The sequence below is a fragment of the Sitophilus oryzae genome, unplaced genomic scaffold (assembly GCF_002938485.1).
Source record: "Sitophilus oryzae breed Bouriz unplaced genomic scaffold, Soryzae_2.0 scaffold_682_pilon_pilon, whole genome shotgun sequence".
Classification (NCBI taxonomy): domain Eukaryota; kingdom Metazoa; phylum Arthropoda; class Insecta; order Coleoptera; family Curculionidae; genus Sitophilus; species Sitophilus oryzae.
This window is the reverse complement of record NW_022147287.1, coordinates 641,327-663,327: the sequence shown is the minus strand read 5'-3', so window position 1 is coordinate 663,327 and position 22,001 is coordinate 641,327. Positions and strand designations below refer to the sequence as shown.

At 35.5% G+C, this 22,001-nt stretch overlaps 1 protein-coding gene across 1 annotated transcript in view; it reads right to left on the bottom strand.

Annotated features, from left to right (window-relative positions):
* Positions 1-3,472: 3,472 nt before the first annotated feature.
* LOC115888038 (metastasis-associated protein MTA3) overlaps positions 3,473-22,001 on the bottom strand; it is a 97,329-nt gene continuing 78,800 nt past the window's right edge. The window contains exons 7-10 of the mRNA XM_030907606.1: positions 21,117-21,347; positions 16,978-17,247; positions 9,225-9,657; positions 3,473-5,685 (exon numbers count right to left, since the gene is read on the bottom strand). Of these exons, the coding sequence (XP_030763466.1) occupies positions 5,577-5,685; positions 9,225-9,657; positions 16,978-17,247; positions 21,117-21,347 (1,043 nt within the window). The 3' untranslated portion in view covers positions 3,473-5,576. The remainder of the gene's footprint in view (positions 5,686-9,224; positions 9,658-16,977; positions 17,248-21,116; positions 21,348-22,001) is intronic.

Here is a 22,001-nt window from a genome sequence, read left to right as displayed (position 1 = left end):
AAGTTTTTCGCATTTGTTTTGAAACACCCTGTATAAAGTGTTAATGTTTATCTGTGCCGTCTCTACTGAAGTAACGACTTGCTCTAGAAAGTTGCTTTTTTTTACTAAAAGATAGGTAATTGGCTCTTCTAAAAACTGTCGTCGCCGGATTTTTTGTTTTTCATTTAATCAAAAAATAAAAATAAAAAGGATATTTTTCCTGATGTCGTGGCGGATGCGCTAGGCTTCAACTAGTTTTTTATATCTTAATACTACATATTATGCTTTGTGGTGTGGAAAATAACTGTTAAGATATCTTAATTATATAATAAATCATATTTTTATATTTTAGATAAAGGCCGCGTTTATATTTTAAACGGCGTCCATTTGGCTAAGAAATGACGATCGATGACATTTCCCATATAAATTTACATATTATAAAATGAGAGCGATCTTCATGCATAGTCATCGCTGATGCCATTTTTTTCGATCATACGGTATTATCAAGTATTATTCATATTATTATTTTAATATTTCGCACAACAAGTAAAAACCCTTATTAAGTATTTTCATAGTCAATAAAACTCTAGATTGCTATAATTAATCTGACTGCTCTAGATTATTATGCTACGCTTAAAAAGTGTTTTATTAAAAATTCGGAAAATTAAGAGGTGTGTCCAAGTTTCTTCTTTTTTTAATTTTTAAATGCTGTAGCACAGCTGTAGCTCCATATCATGTTTATAATAGGTTTTAAAACATTCCACTAAAACTAAGTAGGCCTTAAAAAGGCCTCCGTAATTATAACTCTTGTCAGTATATAAAATTCCGTTATTCATAATCAAGGTTATAACTGTAGAATCAGCAATATTAATAGGTACTTTCTTACCTTTTGTTTAATTCTGCTTATACATATATTGCATTAATTTTTCTGCTACATTAAGATGTTTCTATTCTTACACCTAATTTATGTGATTTTCTTAGCATATATGATTTATAAACAATATTTTTCCTAATGCAAGGATATGCAAGTATTAAGATATCTTAACATTTATTCTCCACACCACAAAGCATAATATGTAGTAGGTATTAAGACAAAAAAATTATAAGAAATATCTTAATATAAATAACAAACTAACTTAAGTTGGTCTGTATAAATCTAATAAGATCAAAAATGAACACCTTCACCATATTATCTAGATTTTGGCATTACATGAAAGAAGTTTCAGTAAATTAAGAAGAGAATATATGTATATCAAAGTACAGGATTACTGTAATTTATTCTACGACACAAACCATATCCCTTCTAAAGAGAAAAAGATAAAACATCAAGCTTAATTTAATTTTATCAGCATTCATCGATAAGGATCGATCTCGAGAAGAGAATAAAAGTTTAGAACAATGCTTAGAAGCAGTTGAATTTTATTTCATTCACCAAAATAACTAATGGTAAAAAGAAACCTATAATAAGAGAATAGTATGGCCATCTATGCATTCACGTTGAAACTATTTTTTATTATACATTCTTTAATATAAAGCCTAGGAGGGCAGATGGCGCTACCTCCAATAATTATTCTTTTTGCCTTTTAAAGATTTTTGCTTATATTTTCGCAATTTAAAACAGTATACAGTATGCTGCAATAACTAAAGAATACAAGGAAGCTCCACGCGCATATAGAGGCTGGTGCAAAATTTGTGATATTTGGCGCCATTTTTTAGGAGACAAATGATGTGTTAACCAGCGACAATTTTAGCGATTATTAAGTTTGTTGCGTGTAGCGAACTTTGTATAAACTTTATTACGATGGTGATTAGTTGTTCAGCTTTCAAGTGAAGCCGCAACTATAAAAAACCATAAATTACGTTTAAAACAGTTAATTTTCTGCACTCAAACCTTTTTAGCGACTTATTTAATTTCATAATTTTTCTAATATTATACTATATGTCCTAAAATATAGTCTATAATATAGTGTTGTACCTTTTCTGAAGTACGTTTTAATTATTAGGTACGTTTAGTACGTTAAAGCAGTCATCCGCCATAGGCGTAGGCGAAAAAAAATTATCAAGAATATGAATAAATAAAGTCTATTCATAACTAAGTAAGTCTAATAAGCGTAAGAGTTAGTATTAAATTTTATAACCGTCCGAATAGGAAAAAATGTGTGAAACAATTAAAATTCCAATTTTTATTTAATTCTGCATTTCTACCGGCCGCGCCGCGCCCCCAAAATATTTTTTTAACATGTACTTTTGAAGTGTATTTTTTTTAGCGCACACAAAAGTACACGTTAAAAACATGATTTGCGCGGCGCGGAGCGGCGCAGTAGGTGTGAACGCACCTTAAAGTTACTGCAAATGATTTTTTGTTGTCTATAGGCCATTGTATCAAAGTGAGAATTAACATTTTTAGTTTTTTTTTATATTCATTCCGGGACAGTAGATAAGTTAAAAAAGGTTAAAATAACTGCATTGGAAAATATTTTATTTGATTCATTTTTTCTTGTGTCATTCATACGAAATTTTTTTATTTTTTTCGAAAATTAATGGGGAATGTGTTATTTTTGAAAGTTCCTGTATATTTTGAATCTTATGATTAAACAGATGATAAATTAAATTCGATTTTTTTTAATTTTTTGAATATTTAATCACCTGATCCTACTTTTTGCATATCATTAGAAGGTTTTTGGTAGTATATCGTACAACATTATGATTAATGATATTGAATGGGATGCTGAAGAAAATCTGTAAAAACTGTGTTCAATAACTAAATTATAAATGTAAAACCTCTGACGAGGGGTAGGGGACTCAAAAAACTCACAATCTTTTAGGATGTTTATTTCAAAATTTAATTTGATTTAAGACTGGGGAGACGTGTTTCGGGATTCATTGGCAAATGTCGCACCAATTTTAAATCAAATTAAATGTTGAAATAAACATCCTAAAAGATTGTGAGTTTTTGAGTCCCCTACCCCTCGTCAGAGATTTTACATTGATATGTACTCACACTGGGTTGGAGAGCCTTTAGCTTAACTAAATTATAAAATATTTCCTCATTGGTTGCCAATCTTTTGGCACAACCTGTCCATTTTTAATTAAAAAGACATCAAAACCACGTTTTGACGTCCTCTTAATTAAAAATCGTCACGTTTACCAAAATTTGCCGCCCTAGGCAGCTGCCTATCTTGCCTAATGACATTTAAAATGGTGGAGGGTAGGGACATGAGGATAGGCAATAACCAGTAACGAGCGTTGCGCTTCAAGTTAATTATAAACTTCGAAAAACTTGAAGGAAGTGTTGCCAAATTTATAGTTAAATTGTGTGATGTTAAAACTTACACATTACAAGACTTTTAAATCTCATCATCCAAAAATTTCTGATGAGTGTAACTAACATTCTGTAACTGGTAATGAGAGAATACTCAGTTATAGACATTTTTGGTCAAAAACATTTCAGGCTAACAATAATATACCATAAAACTACCAAAAAAAGAACACAATTCGTATGTATACGTTTTATTGTACAATATACTTAATAAATAAAAAATGAATTAAAAGTTTGCATTAATTTAGTCGATGAAACAAAAAAAAGTGTGCTTATCACTTAGATCACAAATATCTTTTGTCCAAGTGTCTTTCTTGCTTTCTCCAGTTTTACAATACGTTAAAATATTGCTAAAACGCGTTCGCGACATTTTTCACTAGTACTTTCACCATCACGGGAAGAGGGCGGGCGCTTACTACATAAACAAAGTCCATCGCGACTGTTTCTAGTTAACGCCACAACACATAGAGGACGCCAGCAGCAGAGATCCTTGTGTTTGCCGGACCAACGATCAAACACCTACAAAACCGCGGCGAATGTTACCAGGTACTGTACAAAAGTAATAAAAGGTTTCTTTTGCGAAAAAATACGGGGGGAGGACAATTACTTTCTTCTTTGGATTGTCGCTTATTTAAAATTAACTAATTTTGAGCGGTTAAAAACACAAATTAACGTTAAAATTTTACATCTGTCTGTATCGAAGGCCAACAATCCAAGAGCGCGCACTGTTTCACGCGCGACGACACGAATTCAACACTCGCAGATTTTGTACGTTTAGAAAACATGTAGGTTAAGGGTGACGGGATGATATTAACGAGTACGGGGTGTGATTATGTATACAGGGTCGGCATAAAAGGCTGCACCAAATCGGATTTTTTTATTCGGTAACATAAAAAAAAATCGCATTTGATTCTCGCAATCTTTTTTGCGGACATTGTAAGTAGACGGACATTTAAAATGGTGGGGGTAGCAACATGAGGACAGGCAGTAATGAGCGTTGCGCGTCAAGTTGAGTGTACAATAAGATTTCGTTATTAGTGGGCGAAGAACAATCTGAAGAGAGGGTGGAGCGGGTATGCTTAACGTCAATCGAGAACGTCCACTTGTAGATTGTCTGTGGTTTTGAGGAAGCACCATATAATACTAATTTGGAAAAACTTGAAGGAAGGGTTGTCAAATTTATAGTTAAATTGTGTGATGCTGAAATTTACACATGTAGTTTAGTTTTTTTCTGTCAAGACCTTTAAATCCCACCATCCAAAAATTTCTGATGAGTGTAACTAAAATTCTGTAACTGGTAATGAGAGAATACTCAGTTATAGACATTTTTGGTCAAAAACATTTCAGGCTAACAATAATATACCATAAACCTACCAAAAAAAGAACACAATTCGTATGTATACGTTTTATTGTACAATATACTTAATAAATAAAAAATGAATTAAAAGTTTGCATTAATTTAGTCGATGAAACAAAAAAAAGTGTGCTTATCACTTAGATCACAAATATCTTTTGTCCAAGTGTCTTTCTTGCTTTCTCCAGTTTTACAATACGTTAAAATATTGCTAAAACGCGTTCGCGACATTTTTCACTAGTACTTTCACCATCACGGGGAGAGGGTGGGCGCTTACTCCATAAACAAAGTCCATCGCGACTGTTTCTAGTTAACGCCACAACACATAGAGGACGCCAGCAGCAGAGATCCTTGTGTTTGCCGGACCAACGATCAAACACCTACAAAACCGCGGCGACTGTTACCAGGTACTGTACAAAAGTAACAAAAGGTTTCTTCTGCGAAAAAATACGGGGGGAGGACAATTACTTTCTTCTTTGGATTGTCGCTTATTTAAAATTAACTAATTTTGAGCGGTTAAAAACACAAATTAACGTTAAAATTTTACATCTGTCTGTATCGAAGGCCAACAATCCAAGAGCGCGCACTGTTTCACGCGCGACGACACGAATTCAACACTCGCAGATTTTGTACGTTTAGAAAACGTGTAGGTTAAGTGTGACGGGATGATATTAACGAGTACGGGGAGTGACTATGTATACAGGGTCGGCAGAAAAGGCTGCATCAAATCGGATTTTTTTCCGGTAACCTAAAAAAATCGCATTTGATCCTCGCAGTCTTTTTTGCGGACATTTAACATGGTGGGGGTAGGACATGAGGACAGGCAGTAACGAGCGTTGCGCTTCAAGTTGTGTGTACAATAAGATTTCGTTATTAGTGGGGGGCGAAGAATCTGAATATAGGGTGGGGCGAGTGCGCTTAACGTCAATCGAGAACGACCACTTGTGGATCGTCCGCTTTGGTTTTGAGGGGGCGCCACGGCTTCCTCGCGGCTCGCCGCAGCTCGGGCAGCGTTATTTGGCGTCTCATTTTCCTGAAAATAAAACCATTATTAAACAGAGAAACAACTGATAGAACTTATACCGATTTGGTCATCGAAACTGTGTGGTCTGGAATTTAACGTGTAAAGCTTGATTTTCATGCGTCCGTTATCCGTTGATACGATGGTCCGTTATTAATTTTATTGGTTGAATTTAAAGACTTCCATTGGTTAGAAACGGTTAACCAATCGAAGCCTTTAAATTCAAACAATAAAATTAATATCGTATCATCGTATCGTCGGACAACGGATGCATGAAAATCAAGCTTAAGACGGTGATGTAGACAGCTTAATGGAAAATCAAATGTATTAAAAAAAGATAAAAATTGGGTCGACACATTTCTTCTATGCGGTATTGCCGGATTTTGCATCAAAATTTCAAACCGCACAAGTAGGCGGTAACGAAAATAATGTTGCATTTAAGGTTGGGACTTTATTTTTCATTATTAGTTACTCATTTTACTACAGCTGTAATAGATTATATTTAGTTTAGATATATTATCATCATTTCAGTAGTATACATGAAAGTTTTTAAAATAGCTTATATTTTTCTACACACATTTTCCTACAAACGTAAAAAACCGGCAACACTGTATGCCGCTTCTGATTTTGTCTCTCTGTCTGTCAACCGGTCATTTATATTATTCTCTGTCACGCTCATTAAAATCCAGACCACATAAATTGGACGACCAGCAGGGTATATAATATTATGATCTTAAACTCTAAAATTAAAAAAAATATGATACTAAAAATAAGTATTTGCATAAATACTCATCTATTATACAAGTACTAAAGATTTTAGAACTATTTGATATACAGGGTGTCCCAGGCTGAGCGTGCATTAGAAGTTTCTAGAGAACTATAATATCTAGATCGGAGATTTTTTGCACATTATTGTTTTACAATGAGATCTATCGATTAAAAATATTCTTAATATATTAATATAGCGGCACTTCCGGAAATACCGGAAGTTGACAGCAACTTTCTTATTTTAAATGGGTGCCCTCATCTTTTATTACATACTTAAATTCTCTGTAAAATTCTATGAGAATATTGATGTTAAACACTCTATACCTAACATTGACCGTTTTTGAGAAAAAAAAATATTTAATATTTTTGGGCGAAAAAAACTATATTTCAAAAAAATTCGTATAGCCTAAAAGTCAAATTTAATGATTACCACATCCACTGTGACATAAACATGTGGCTATCTATTTCAAAAATTAAATTATCAAATGTCATATAATAATGTTGGTAGCTAGCTGTCATGGAATTGAGCAATTAAAAAAAAATATATTATCATAAACCATTTTTGTTTCAAATGGAAACCTACTTTTTTTAAAAAATGTCTATACTTATGTGGCGGATTCATCATTCTACTTTTTTTTATTTAACTATGGGCAAGGTTTTCCAATTCGTTACTTTTTGAATATACATGTTCCTATACCTAAAATAAATCGTTTTTAAGTTATTCAAAATTCAGTTTCAAAACGTATATTTTTCTTGATTTTATCTAGCTTCCTTTGACATTAAGTGTCAAACAGTCGGACAATTTATTTCCATCTGTCAGAAAACGAATTATTTGAATTTTCTATATTATAAATACTGCCTGCTTAAAGGCGGCCGGCCACTGCGACCGAAACTAAACTAAGCCAAGCGAAGATAAGATTTGTAAAAATCAGCTCCAATACTTTTAAATGCATCAGCGGCCACTTGAGCGAAACTAAACGAAAATATATGAACGAAGATTCTAATTGTAGTTTAGTTTCGCTCGTTTTAGTTCGTGACAGGTTCCAGCGAATTTTTCGCAGCGATTAATTCTATGAGAGCATAGACACAATACGAAAACGCAACTATAGTCTATAAAATGAATAAATTTGAATTTTGACCGTTATTTTTTACCAATATGGCAAATATAAAATCCCTCTGTCAAAAAAGTTACTGATATTCTTTAAAATGAGTGCCTGAACGAATCAGATAGGTAACTCTTTTTACTTTCGTGAAATAGAAAAGGAAAATAATAAAACAAGTCACAGTCTTCTTGAAAAATCAACACAAAATGTCATAATTGTCAAAAGTAAAATGTCATCAGCTTTTGGCATTTCTAAATATCAGACCAATGCAGTCTCTAATAGAAGAGCCTCGGACCGAGATTTATGACGTCACGCTAGTTAGATACTACGGATCAATAAATATGTTGTAGAATACATGGAAAACATAATTATTCCTCGTATTTTTGGTTTGTATTTTAAAAATGATACAGTTTACATGAAATATACATAATATACAGTTAATAAATACAATATATATACCTATTTATAGTAATAAATACTTTGGCAAATAAAACTATGAACCATAAAAATGCAGCATATGTTTTACAATATACAAATAATGAATAGGTACATAAGATAATGGGTAAAATGTAAAATATATTTTAAATTTTGGGGTTTGAAAATCGATCTAATTTAACAAAAAACATTCAATATCTACTAATAGTGATGTATTATTATTTGCATTCACAAAACTTAAAACTTATATGTATATTTCATGTAAACTATATCATTTTTAAAATACAAATCAAAAATACGAGGTATAATTATGTTTTCCATGTATTCTACAACATATTTATTAATCCATAGCATCTAACTAGCGTGACATCATAAATCTCGCTCCGGGGCTGTTCTATTAGAGACGGCATTGCGTCAGCATGGCCGCAAGTTGCTAACCTAATAAAATTAACACTAGAAAAGCCCGCGGGAACTGTCAAATTCAAAGTTATTCGCTTCACAGACTATAACTTAGCTGACTACTAAGCAAAAATCGTTCCCAGTGGCCGATGAAACTTATTTCCGTTTAGGTACCGTTTCTTTCTATATTCTTAGCTCTCGGCAGGAAAAAACTATCTTGGTTGAGAAACATCAGAAACTGGACTCACCTAACTTTTGAAGAACTCATAAGAAAAGCCGAGAATCGTGAAGATTTAGCCAATGTGATCACCAACCTCCACGAAAGAGACGGCACGTAAAGAAGAAGAAGCTTAGTTTAGTGTCGCTGGCAGTGGCCGTCTGCCTTAAGAGTTTAAAAAATGTATTCATAAAAATATATCTCGTATTTTCGCTCTTTAGTGATATCTAATAGTTGATATTATTAATAATATACCGTATGACGTATGATCGAAAAAAAAACAGCGCAAAGTTGGCTTGGAAATGATGATCGATAACATACTGCTTGTTGAACAAAGTGCCACAATATGACATGGCCAGATCTATTGTTTTACATCACTTGACGTTTAAAGTCATAGGCAACTGGTTAAAATCAAGAAAAATATACGCTTTAACACTAAATCTTCAATAACTTAAAAACAATTTATTTTAGGTATAGGAACATGTATAGTCAAAAACTAACGAATTGAGAAGCCTTTTCAATAGTGTAAAAATTTATATCTCTATAAGTGCCACATTCTTTTTTGATATAAGACCGACACTTTCTGTCTTTTCCATTTAAATAACTTCTAAAAAATCATCGATACTTACTTAGACTGATCGGTAGCCCGAAAGTACAAATCATCCGGCGCGTCCATCCAGCTGATCACCTGCTTCCTGCCCGCTCCTCGCGTCATCTGAGCTATCTTCGGTTTGCCGTTGACGTGGGCCACGTGGCGCGGCATCGGCGACGGTACGACCGCGGGCACCGGGCCGGGCCCCGGCACGGGCGAGATCTGCGCCTGTGCGGCCGCTGCAGCCGCCATCATCGCCTGGTACTGCTCGGGCGTGGACGGCACGGTTAGAGGCAGCGGGAGGGGAGTGGGCAAGGGCGCGGGTGCGGCAGCCGTGACGCCGCCGCCGGGCATGATGGAGGGTACGGTCGGATGCCGCGTCAGGGAGATGGGTTCCTTGGTCATGCGTTTGGCCGAGGGCGCGTTCAAGGAGGAACCTGGACAAAGAAATGGATTTATGTCTAATGTAAAGAAATATTATTCATGATTATAAAAGCCATCTATTACTAAAGAATGTTCTGCCATCGTTCAACGATAAGATCTAAGCTTATACTACTACATCAGAGCGTCGATATGGAAAATAATTGGGAAACAGTAAAAAAATTAATATACAGGGTGGTCCGAATTGTATTCCGGAAACTTCGGCAGCATATTCTGCAGATAAAAATAAGTAAAAAAGTTCGTATAAATGTATGTCCTAAAATGCTTAGTTTCGGAGATACAGGGTGTAGAAGTTTCATTTTTATTTCGATGAAAAATTTGATTTTGATGTCAATATGGCTCCTACTAGTAGAGGGCGCCACCTACATATTTTTTAACCGGTTTGAAGAGTAATAACTTTTCGTCCGTCCCTGTATAAAACTACTGAGTAAAAAAATATACATTTACGACGTTTTTTACGTAAAAAACGTCTCTTGGTAAAAATCGCTACGAGTAATGGTTTTCGAGATATTTGGAATCGAAATTATTAATACCTGTCATCGACATTAATTAAACATGTTGACTAAATAGTTAATAAACTGAAATCATAAATTTGAAATATTTTTGTGCCAAAAGTTCAACAGAAACTGTTTTATCATCATTTTTTGCAGAAAAATTTATAATTAATTTAAAAAAAATAAAAAATTTTAAATTTATTATTTCAGTAAAATAACTATTTACTCAACGTGTTTATTTTTCGTCAATAATGACATGTATTGACTATTTCCATTCTAAATATCTTAAGAACTGTTGTTCCTAGCGATCTTTACAAAGATATATTTTGTACGTAAAAAGTCACTGAGATGTATATTTTTTCGCTCGGTAGTTTTATACAGGTACGGACAAAAAGTTATTACGCTTCAAAACAGTTAAAACCGAGGGGTAAACCGCAGAGGGAAAAGTGTACACCGTAATTCCTTTTACTCAAATAATTCCTCAGAATCCCTCGTAATTCCTTCGGAATTCCTTGGAATTCCTGGTCATCAAGGTCAAGGTCAATCATTCAAGGTCTTCCTTGGAATTCCTTAGTACGAACTCGGTAACTCTTTCAGTCTGAACCAGCGTTGCCACCTCGGTTTCGCAGTTCCGCTATGAATTTTCTGGTGATTTTTATAAATGTCTAATGTCTCTATAAGTACTAGATCTAACAATAAAAAGTACTATTACAAGATTTACGTTTTTTTAGTTAAATTTTAGGACTAATAGGGGATCATGAGGTAAAAATACTGGAAATATGTCGGCACTTACTTATTAAAATTAATTTTTCTCGGGATTTTTTGAAAATTATAGGTACCTAGTTATACTCGTATCTATAGGAAAGGAAATTAATAAAACTTCAGTTGCACGTCATAATACGATCACCAGTAAATTCCATAAGATTACGCACGGTATCATTGATGAAGTGCACCTAATAGGATTGCCAAGTTTTTCAAAAGCAAGGGGAGGACATTTCCCTGTTGAAGCGGGGTGAGGGGGAGGGGGTATACAAATATTTGGATTGCAATACTGCATGAACGATTTATTGAAAAAAAAACATTACAAAATACAGCCACGACAGTGAATCTTTGATTCACAGAAATAAACTAAAACTGAAATACCTATGCAGAAGCAATCTTGTTTATGACAGCTGAATGGGCGAAATAGCATCAAGATTAAAGAAAGACAAAATAAAATGCAAACTATAAATTATTATAGGCTACAGAAAAATTATTATTTTGAGCACAAAATCATGGTTTAAGGAACTTTTTTGTCAAAGATTGTAAAAGGAGGACATTTGGGTGCAAAAGGAGGCAGGAGGACTTTTCTTCTAAAAGGAGGACTGTCCTCCCGAAAGGAGGACACTTGGCAACCCTAGCACCTAAAGTTGTATTAATTTCCCTGTAGTATATACCCAGGTATTATTCCGAGGAAATGAAAAAATCAACTTTACACTTTCTGAGTACTGAATAAAAAAATCTTATGAGGGTTTCTTTAAAATGGCGAAATCAGGGAACGTTATAAGTAGATCTCTCGGGGTGGTTCGGCCGTACTATTGGAAAATATTTTAGATATATAATCGAGGGTACAATATTAAATTAAAAGAATATCTAACCTGTGTAGATATTTGATATTGGGAAATTTTGGAAGTGAAAACGAAAAACGGATAGTAAAAAATCGCCTGCAAAACGTTTTTCTTTAAATTTAGTACTACCTCTTATAGTATTCATGGTTTACTAATGTTTGTTAATTTTTTATACAGTTGCTTGTAATTCCTCTTAATTCCTGTGGAATTCCTCTAAATTTCTAAGGAATTCCTTGGAATTCTTACAGAAATAATTGGAATTCCTAGTAATTCCTATGGAATTCCTGTAGAATTCCTTCATAGTGTACACCATAATTCCTCTGCGATTTACCCCTTGGTTAAAACACATGTAGGTGGCATCCTCTACTAGTAGGAGTCATATTGATATCAAAATCCCAAATTTCTCGTGTCAAAAAACTCCCAGACACCAATTTTCATCCAAATATTGACGTTACTTCAGAAATTATTTAGAAAAAATCGAAATAAAAATAAAACTTCTACACCATGTATCTCTGAAACTAAGCATTTTAGGACCTACATTTATACAAACTTTTTAATTTATTTTTATCTGCAGAATATGCTGCCGAAGTTTCCGGAATACAATTCGGACCACCCTGTATTTAGTATAATCACGATTCTGTTTAAACTGCTTGACGTTTAAAGCTGATTTTTGGCAAACGGATTGACTGTGGGGTGTAGAGGTTCGATAAGGAGGGGTTTCTCGAATCTCAAATTCCAAGAGGGTGAAAACGCCCCTCAAATATTACAATATTTGTTTAAAAAAACGGTTAGTCTTTCGGGAAAACGTTTGGACACGTATAATTTATTTTGTTTTTTTACATATTTTAAAATTTTTTAAAAAATCATACAGGGTGTTTCAAAAAGTTGGGTAATTAATTAACCACGATTCTGCTTAAACTGCTTGACGTAAAAAGCTTATTTTTGCCAAACGGATTTTTCGAAAGTCAAATTCTAACGAGATGAAACTACCCCTCAAATATTATCAAATTATATAGGTAATAATATCGCCATATTGTTTTTTCTCATGCTGACATAAATGTGAGAAAATTTTATCCAGTTTGTATGTTAATTGCTTTGCTGTATCATCACCATTACAAATGATTAATTCGACGCGAACGAAGTCGCGGGTACACGCTAGTAAATAAAATAAAGCTATTTTTATTATTTGGTATAAATTTAATTCACCAAAATAATTGTTGTAAACGTAATTAAATAGCCAACGCCGATTTACAAAATAATGTGATTTTAAGAATAAAATTACAGAAAGTCTTAAAATAATAATAATAGGTATTAAAACAACAGTGCAACACTGCCAGAGAACGCAAGCGTGCTGGGAGCGTTGCGCCATAATTTTAAATAATATTTATTTATATTTAGATTATTGTTAGTTTTTTTTGAATAACTGTTATCAGCGGGCTGTTATTTCACAACAGCTGTTCCAAAAAATAACAGTTGTAAAATAACAGTCCGCTGACAACAGATACAGTTACTTTCAGAAAATAACAAGTATTAAAATAGCCGTACGCTGCTAGGTGTTCTTTGAAGCAAGTAACTATTATTTTTTTAATTTCGAAAGCGTAAATAACAGTTTTTTTCGATATGTAGGTAGAGATGCCAAGTCATAATGATGGAACATGAATATTCTTGATGCATCAGTATTCATTCAAAAGTAAATAGCAAATTACAATGGGTTTGTGTTTGTTTGTGGGCTGTTGTATCGCGAGACTAAAATAAAATCGCTTTTTTTATATAGGTATTGTCCGTTAAACAATAAAATCAATAAATAGTACAGATGTCTGATATTTCAAACTGATATAAAATATGACAGTAACAGCTATTTTGAAATATAGGATCTGCATTTGCCGCACATGGATCGTGCACATTTGATTCATGAGATTTTTGTTTTTTGTCATATGGTTGCCATATACCACATCTCGTAAGTTTTAGTAAGAGATTCAGAATCGGAGCTATGGTTACTCTTCGGAGAAAAATCAATGTATTACAGTGATTTACAGTAATTTTATTAAATTATACGAATATTCTCGTTGATTATTGGCTTGAAATAAATAGGACATTGTCCTCCAATGAAAATGCTACTTACTAACTCCAATATCATTCTAATTCTGAGCTGGTAACTGAGCTAGATGCTTTACCTAAACCATTATTTAGAAGCTACTAAAATTATCGATGAAAATATAGATGAAAATTTATTTCCTAGCACACAACCAGAGGATATTTGTACCCAGGTAGGGTATCAAGTTTATTATAATGCGTTTCTTAGCTTTAAATAATATGTTTTTTGGTGTTTGAGCGATCTTTTCATTAATAATTTTTTTCGCTAGTTCGTGCGTCAAAGCATAATCAAGATCATCTCGTGTCTTTTACTCCCATCGCGAAAGACTAATCCTCTACAGAATAGAGAAAACCGTCGATTCAAAGTTGATTCCACAACAGGCAGGATTCAGACCTGGAAAGTCCTGCACCAGTCAAATCCTCGCATTGACAGAACATATCGAGGAGGGTTTTGAGGATAAACACATCACAGGGCTGGCCCTAGTCGACCTAAGTTCCGCCTATGACACGGTAAACCACAAGATATTACTGCATAAAGCCAATGAGACCTTGAAAGATTACACAAGTTGGCACAAGGGAGCATGCTGGCACCAATTCTTTTCAACATATATACAAATGACCTACCTATTCCAGATAACACTAGAACCTTTGCATATGCAGATGACCTAGCAATAACAGTTGAAGGCAAAGGGTTCGAAGATATCGAGGAGAAACTAGAAAGCGCCCGAAAAACAATGTCAACCTATTACAAAAAGAATTCTTTAAATTCTTTAAAACCCAACCCCACCAAAACTAAAGTGAGTACATTCCAACTTAATTCGCGACAGGCGACCCGCAGACTTAATGTTACATGGGACGGGACACTACTAGAACACACAGATAAGCCTACCTATCTTGGCGTCGGGCTGGACAGAACATTGACTTATAAATATCACTGCGAAAAAACACGCAAGAAAGTAGAAGCACGAAATTCCCTCATAAGGCAGCTGACCAATAGTAAATGAGGAGCCAAACCTACCGTGGTCAGAACTTCTGCTCAAGCTCTGTGTTTTTCAACTGCAGAATATGCCTGCCCAGTGTGGTGTAGATCTGGCCATGCAAAAAAGGCGAACATCAGTCTGAATGAAACATGCAGAATAGTGACAGGTTGTATGAAACCCACCCCCTTAGAAATTCTTTACAAGGCCGCAGGTTTTACAAGCCCCGATTTACGCAGAAAAGCTCATGAACATACTGAGAAGTTAAAACAAACCTTTGATGCTCGTCGCTCAATTTTTGGCCTAGAGTGCGGCACAGGTAGACTTAAATCCAGACGCCGTTTCTTAAGCCACCCCCTGGATGAACCTCCCTCCCACTACACACTTAGAGAGGACCCACCAAATGGTGTTTCTAGCGACCTGGAGAATGCTCAACCGAATCAGAACTGGGGTGGCCCCAGTAAAATCCAATTTGATCAAATGGGGTTTGCTGGACAGAAATGACGACAAATGCGACTGCGGCGCCTTTCAGGATCAGCATCTTCTTCAATGTCCTGCGTGCCCCCACAGATGTACCCTCGAAGATCTATGGCTGGCTAAACGGGAAGCATTGGAAGGATTGGATTAAACCCCAAAAATATGTACTGGCTATACGTGACGGCCATCAGACCTATTATCACGTATGGTGCAGTTGCCTGGTGGCAGAAAGCCAACCAAACAACGGCAAAGAATAAATTGTCGAAACTACAACGACAAGCATGCTTAGCGGTGACCGGTGCCTTCCATTCCACGCCGTCAAAAGCCATGGAAACACTACTCGACCTACCTCCTCTTCAAATTCTTTTGGAAAGAGAGGCGAGATGGGCTACATATAGGTTTCTAAATATAGCACGAGGAAGCCAAGGAACAATTATGTTCATACAAAACCGGCTAGTAGAAGAACTACAGTCGGATGAGATTCTGGGAATGATCTCGGATCTTACACCACCAGTCCAACTCTTGACGCGCACCTACAACGTCCTGTTTCCGAATAGGGACGAGTGGGATAAGCCGGGAAACGGTTTACTACATGCGGAAATGTGTTGGTACCAAAAACGAAAAAGGATCTGGAGCAGGAATTTACTGCAGCAGTCCAAAGACTGAGATCTACTACAATCTTGGAAAACACACCACGATCTTCCAAGCTGAGCTATATGCTATTGAAACCTGTGTGCAACTGCTGGTAGAACAGCAATACACCGGGAAAACAATATGCATATTTTCGGATAGTCAAGCCGCGCTGATAGCACTCGAGGCAACGAAAAGCACGTCTATGACGATTCTTCAATGTAAGAAACTACTCACTATACTGGGAGATAGGAACAAAGTGTCGCTAATATGGATACCGGGACATGTCGGCCTAGAGGGAAATGAACGTGCTGATTCCCTCGCCAAAATTGGTGCATGCTCGCCATTCGTGGGCCCAGAACCGACACTTACCGTTCCTAAAAATCTCGCAAGAGACAGGCTCTGTGAATGGGTTAGGAGTGCGACGTTCCGGGACTGGAATGACAGTCCCGGAATGGAACATGGCAAGAAAATCCTAGCAGGGCCATCCAAACATAGAACAGGAGAACTCCTAAAGGCCGGTAGGAATGGAACGCGTGTGCTCACTGCAGTGTACACGGGCCACTGCCGGCTGAGATCTCACCTACAGAGGACGGGACTGGTGGAAGACGCCGAATGCCGACTCTGTATGGAAGATGACGAAACAATGAAGCACGTTATGTGTACCTGCCCCGCTGGGAGCAGGACCAGGTTTGAGATGTTTGGCAAACCCATGCTAGACCTATCAGACCTAGGAGACATTTCGCCCTCAGACATAACGGCCTATATTAGGAGGCTGGGTCTTGAGGGTGAACTTTTACGCTCTTGTAAATTAGAGCGTGTAGAAACTGAGCCACAATAGACCCTCGCGGCCTCAGTGGAGGGTCCCCCCATGGGACCCACCCTTAGTCAATACAATACAATACAATTGAACGTAGCCCATTACTGGGTTACAACCTAACTATAATATAATCCGGATACGAAAAAGTAAAAGTAAGTACTCCCATCGCGCGTAAAGAAGTTTCACTTCAAAAAGCAATAACTCATCGTCTTCAAAGTAGTTCACAGACAGAAAGAGAGAACCAAACAACATATCTCCAAATATATCCCTTTTGAACTTACCATTTGTGTCGTGCACTCCTGCTTGACCGCCTGTATGTTGATGGCGAAGAAGGGCGCCCTGGCCGCGTGCCTCGGCCGCATGATCTGGCGGCACAGCCGCCTAGACAGCCGCGTCAACGGCGTGGTGAGCAAATAGAAAGCGGTGCGCGTTTTCATGACAGGCCGAGGCGAGCCCGCCCGCACTGTTATCCCGTGAGCGGTGGCGTAGTGACGGCCCAGGTGAGCCTTTAATTTGAATTCTGCAAAATGAAAAGAATAGATATTAAAATACTGAAACATTCGTTAGAATATCAAAATTGTAAGTTTCCTTCAAAATAAAACTGTTGAATATGTAATTTAACAATGGTAAATTGGTGGCAACAGTGGAAGTTTTTATTTATTCTGAAATTTTATGAAGAATAAAACTTTAATCACAACAAAAACACTAGTTCACAACAATATTTGATATCAATTAAACTTTCAGTTACGTAATCGAGGGCGCGACTTTTAAATCCATTGTTGGCCAACCATGGACACATTCGGCGCCGGGCTGACTAACTGGAATTTAAATTTCCCGCTGGAGATTCAGGTGGTAGCTTTGCTGTAAAAAAGTCAAGTTGCCACATTTATTTATTTCCAGACATTGTCTTTCGTTTTGAAACTTTAGTTTTGTATCACGAGTTTTTGGTTTAAATAAATAGTGTTCTGATACTTTAAGCTTAAAAATGTTTACTAGCAGACCTTGCAGTAGAACATTGTTCTTTTTAGAACCTCTTTTAGTGTACAAGGTGTCCCATCTTGGTTGAAGTCATACGGTATCTCCGTTATGAGTGAAGATAGAAAGGTGCGGTTTGCACAAACCTGTCTCACTTTTTTGTCAAACGGAAGATGCCGTAAACAAAATTTTCATAGCCCTCTTCGTTTCCGAGCTACAGGGTCTTTTTGAAAGTTTTGCAATTTGGGACCCCCCTGTATCTCTGTTATTGTTAAAGCTATCGAGAAGGTGAAAACTGTTTACGTAGAATACAGTGGCGTAGTCTGGTTTTCTACAAAAAAAAATATTTTTGAAAATATGAACTAAAGTTATGTTTTTTTAAATAGCACACCCTGTATATTTATAAATCATATGATCTCTTTTGCCATAAGCTTCTCAAAAATATATATCACTATATATTTATGTTCACTATTTACTGCTACTACTGATAATAAAAGAAACTAAAGAATTATTAAAAGTATACTGCTATCTGTCTCTTGTTTTATTTTGGGAGCGGCTAATAAATTCTTTATATATTAGGGAAACTTAACTCCCTACCGCTATTTGTAAATCTTGGAATACGTGTATACGTGCGAATAATCTATCGTATCGGAAATTTTAGATATTCCTTTAGCGAATTTACGTGAAATATACTTTCAGCAAGATGGGGAACATTCCCCCTCATAACTATGAAAATATTAGAATACTGTTAAATTATTATTTTTCAAATCAATGAATTGGAACCAATGAACACATATTGATAGCCTCCTCGATTCCCGGATTTCGCCATTCTCGATTTCTGATTTTGGGGATTTTTGAAACACGAAATATATCGTTAAAACAGTTATTTCAAAAATAAAACAGTTATTTCAAAAGTAAAATATATCAATCCCAAATTAATTTTAATATGTGTATGACTATTTTAGTAAATACCATTTTGATTTTTTTGTTATTTATCACGGCCTACTAATAAGAAAATGATATATTTTAAATATTGCAGTAAATAGTAAAAATAAATATAGAGTGATATATATTTTTGAGAAGCTCATAGCAAGACAGATCATATGATTTATAATAAAAACATAACTTTAGTCCATATTTTCAAAAATATTTTTTTGGTAGAAAAACAGACTACGCCACTGTATTCCACGTAAAAAGTTCTACAATAAGCAGTTTTCGCCTTCTCGATAGCTTTAACAATAACAGAGATACAGGAGATGTCCCAAATTGCAAAATTTTCGAAAAGACCCTGTAGCTCAGAAACTAAGAGGGCTATGAAAATTTTGTTTGCAGCATCTTCCGTTTGACGAAAAAGTGGGACAGGTTTGTGCAAACCGCACCCTTCTATCTTCACTAATAACGGAGATACCCTACGATTTCAACCAAAATGGGACACACTGTACAAGATAGCTTAATAGCCATAAAAATCTCCCTTAAATGTTGTTAAGGTGAGTTTTGTTGATGTAAGTAATAACTGTTTATGTATTTATAATTAATTTATATCTGTTTCCTAAAATATTTTGATTAAAAGAAAATATGTAAAAGTGGGCATCACTGTGCCGGTCAAGCTCAATCACGTGACTAAGAATTTATTTGGTATGAACTATATGTACTAGAACACATAGAGTATGTCCCCGAATTGACTTTACAAGAGGAAACACTTTTCTATTATTGACATCTTGGAAAAACTGTGTTCTTTTTAAAAATTTTTGCTTGTTCTAAAATGGTTAATCCCGTTTATATACTTTCCAAATTTCCATACTGTTTTACAGAAAATTAAAAAAAAAATGGTCAAGTGCGAGTCGGAATACATTAGACACTGTATTATTACACATTATTACAACTTTTTTTCCGATTTAGCTGAAATTTTGAATGCGCGTATAAGTAATTAAAAAAAAATGAAGAAACACATTACTAAAAATTGTATTAATCAATAATAAATATGTAAAAAGTAAAAATAAATATGTAAATATTGTCAAGATTTAAATAGATGTCAACTTGGGTTTAGATCAAATTGGGAAAAAACACAAATAATATAATTCTAGTAAATAAAATATAATTCGAGTAAACCAATTTGATATAGGCCCAAGAGATCGGTTACCTGCATGACATTGACCCAGATATGTTTTTAAATAACATTGATAATTAAACAGTTAAAATACAACAATCTCGGGTCGATAATCAAACGCAGGCTACCAAAGTTCGATTTCCTCATGGTCATAGCCGGGTGAATGTAATTAGATGATTAGACGTAACCGGCGATGACCACGAGGGATAGAAAATATAAAAATGTATGCTGAAGAGAGTCGGGAGGTTAGTCCGTCGATGTGAGTCGCATTATTACGGTCAGTAATTCGCGTTATCAGTCCGTTAGTAGAAGACAGCGCAGAATGAAGATGTTCCTGTAAGTACTTCTTTAAGTAAACCGTTAAGTCTTGACATTCCCCAAAATTGTTATACACTGTAAACCTTATATTAAATAAATGCATATTTTATCCAATGGTTGTTTTGATTGAGAGAGAGAACCTGGTATAGCGACACTAGCAAACAACCCCCAGCTAGGTCGCGATATGTGGTGGGGCGTGTCCTTTTACTTCTTAAATATGTGACTTCATATTTCACAACCCCCAGCTAGGTCGCGACAATATTAAAAAAAAACGATTAAAAAAGAGTCGCCCTGACTAGGATTCGAACCTGCCTTACTACGGCTTCAACGTCATAGCAGCGTAAAGTCCTAACGCTTTAAACCACGCGGCCACCGAGGACTTGAAAGATTCTATGTAAAATTCTTACCTAAAAGATAATGTTTAGTGAAAGTACTTTTTTATTTATAAACATTTATTTAATTGTTTTTAGTATTTGTTCTTATAGCGGCAACATAGATACATTATCTATAAAAATTTCAACTGTCTAGCTATAACGGTTCATAAGATAGACCTTTGTGACAGACGGACGGACGGACAGCGAAGTCTTTCGGTACGGAACCCTAAAAATATGAAAATATGGTTAAATTTTTTCTAAGTGCTAAAAATCAAAACGCGTTTCTATGGTAATATAATTTCGATTTCATTCTTTGATAGACGGTTATTATCATAAAACATCGCCCTTTAGAATTTTTACTTATATGTCACGAAATGAAAGTAAAAGAAGCGCCCCCTTGAGTTTGGTCGCGCACTAAGTTCACGAAATATCGATCCCTATATTTAATTTATTTTTGCTATGACCAATCAGAGAGTCGTCGGACCATCGTATCAACGGATAACGGACGCATGAAAATCAAGCTTCACACAAGTAATATATCAGTTCAACTTATTTATTTTTTAGTTTGTATAAAATTTATTTCATTTTCAAGACAAAAAGAGGGACTTATTGCACCTTTTCCACATCCGCCGATATTACACCGATGGGGCCTGTGTCCCATTCCTTTGTCATCTTCCCCGTCGCTGCCCGAGCGCTTCTTCCCGCAATTCTCGAAATCGGCTCCATCTCCAAACCTGGTTGGTATCTTGAGACCGCCGTATTTCTTCCAGTAGGACCAACACTGCTGGCAGAGACGGCACTGCATATGCGAAGGACCCCACGCGTACCATTGGGATGATATTGTTACTGAAAACAAAAATGGCTTATAATTAACCAGAAAAAAAACTTATTGTTTCAATAAAAATACGCGGTTTCTTTATAGAGGGTGATTCAAAAAACATGTGCCATCTCTCGTGGGGAGATTCCTCACGTAAAAATAAAATGTATTTTTCACATCAACATAGGTCCGATTCAGCTTTGTTTCGTAGCTACAGGGTTGTAGCATTTTATTTAAAATTTACACAATTTAAATAAATGTACAGAATTATTTTATTTAAACAATTCAAGTTTAAGTCCTCGCACCGAGATGGCATTATAAGTATTGTTATTATCTTTTATTTTTTCTACAAGTTTATTTCTGGCTAGTTATTTCAGTCCGGTCGAAGTTGTTCGTCACTTTATTTCTGACGGTATAGGTATATATCTCGTGCCTACCTTTATCGCTATATTGGTGGTTGAAGCTGAACCCGATAGAATTATCGGCGTTTTTTTTGGCATTTTTGAAATTTGTGTGGGAAAACCCTCTGAGCGGAGGTAAGACTTTTATTTTTTTTACATAACGTTTCCTAATACCCTTTTTCTATTTGTACAGGGTTTTATTTTATGGTACGCATTTCTGGTACCATTTTGTTTATTGTATCTGACATTTGGGCCACGTTTGTCCCTACAATATACACGTTG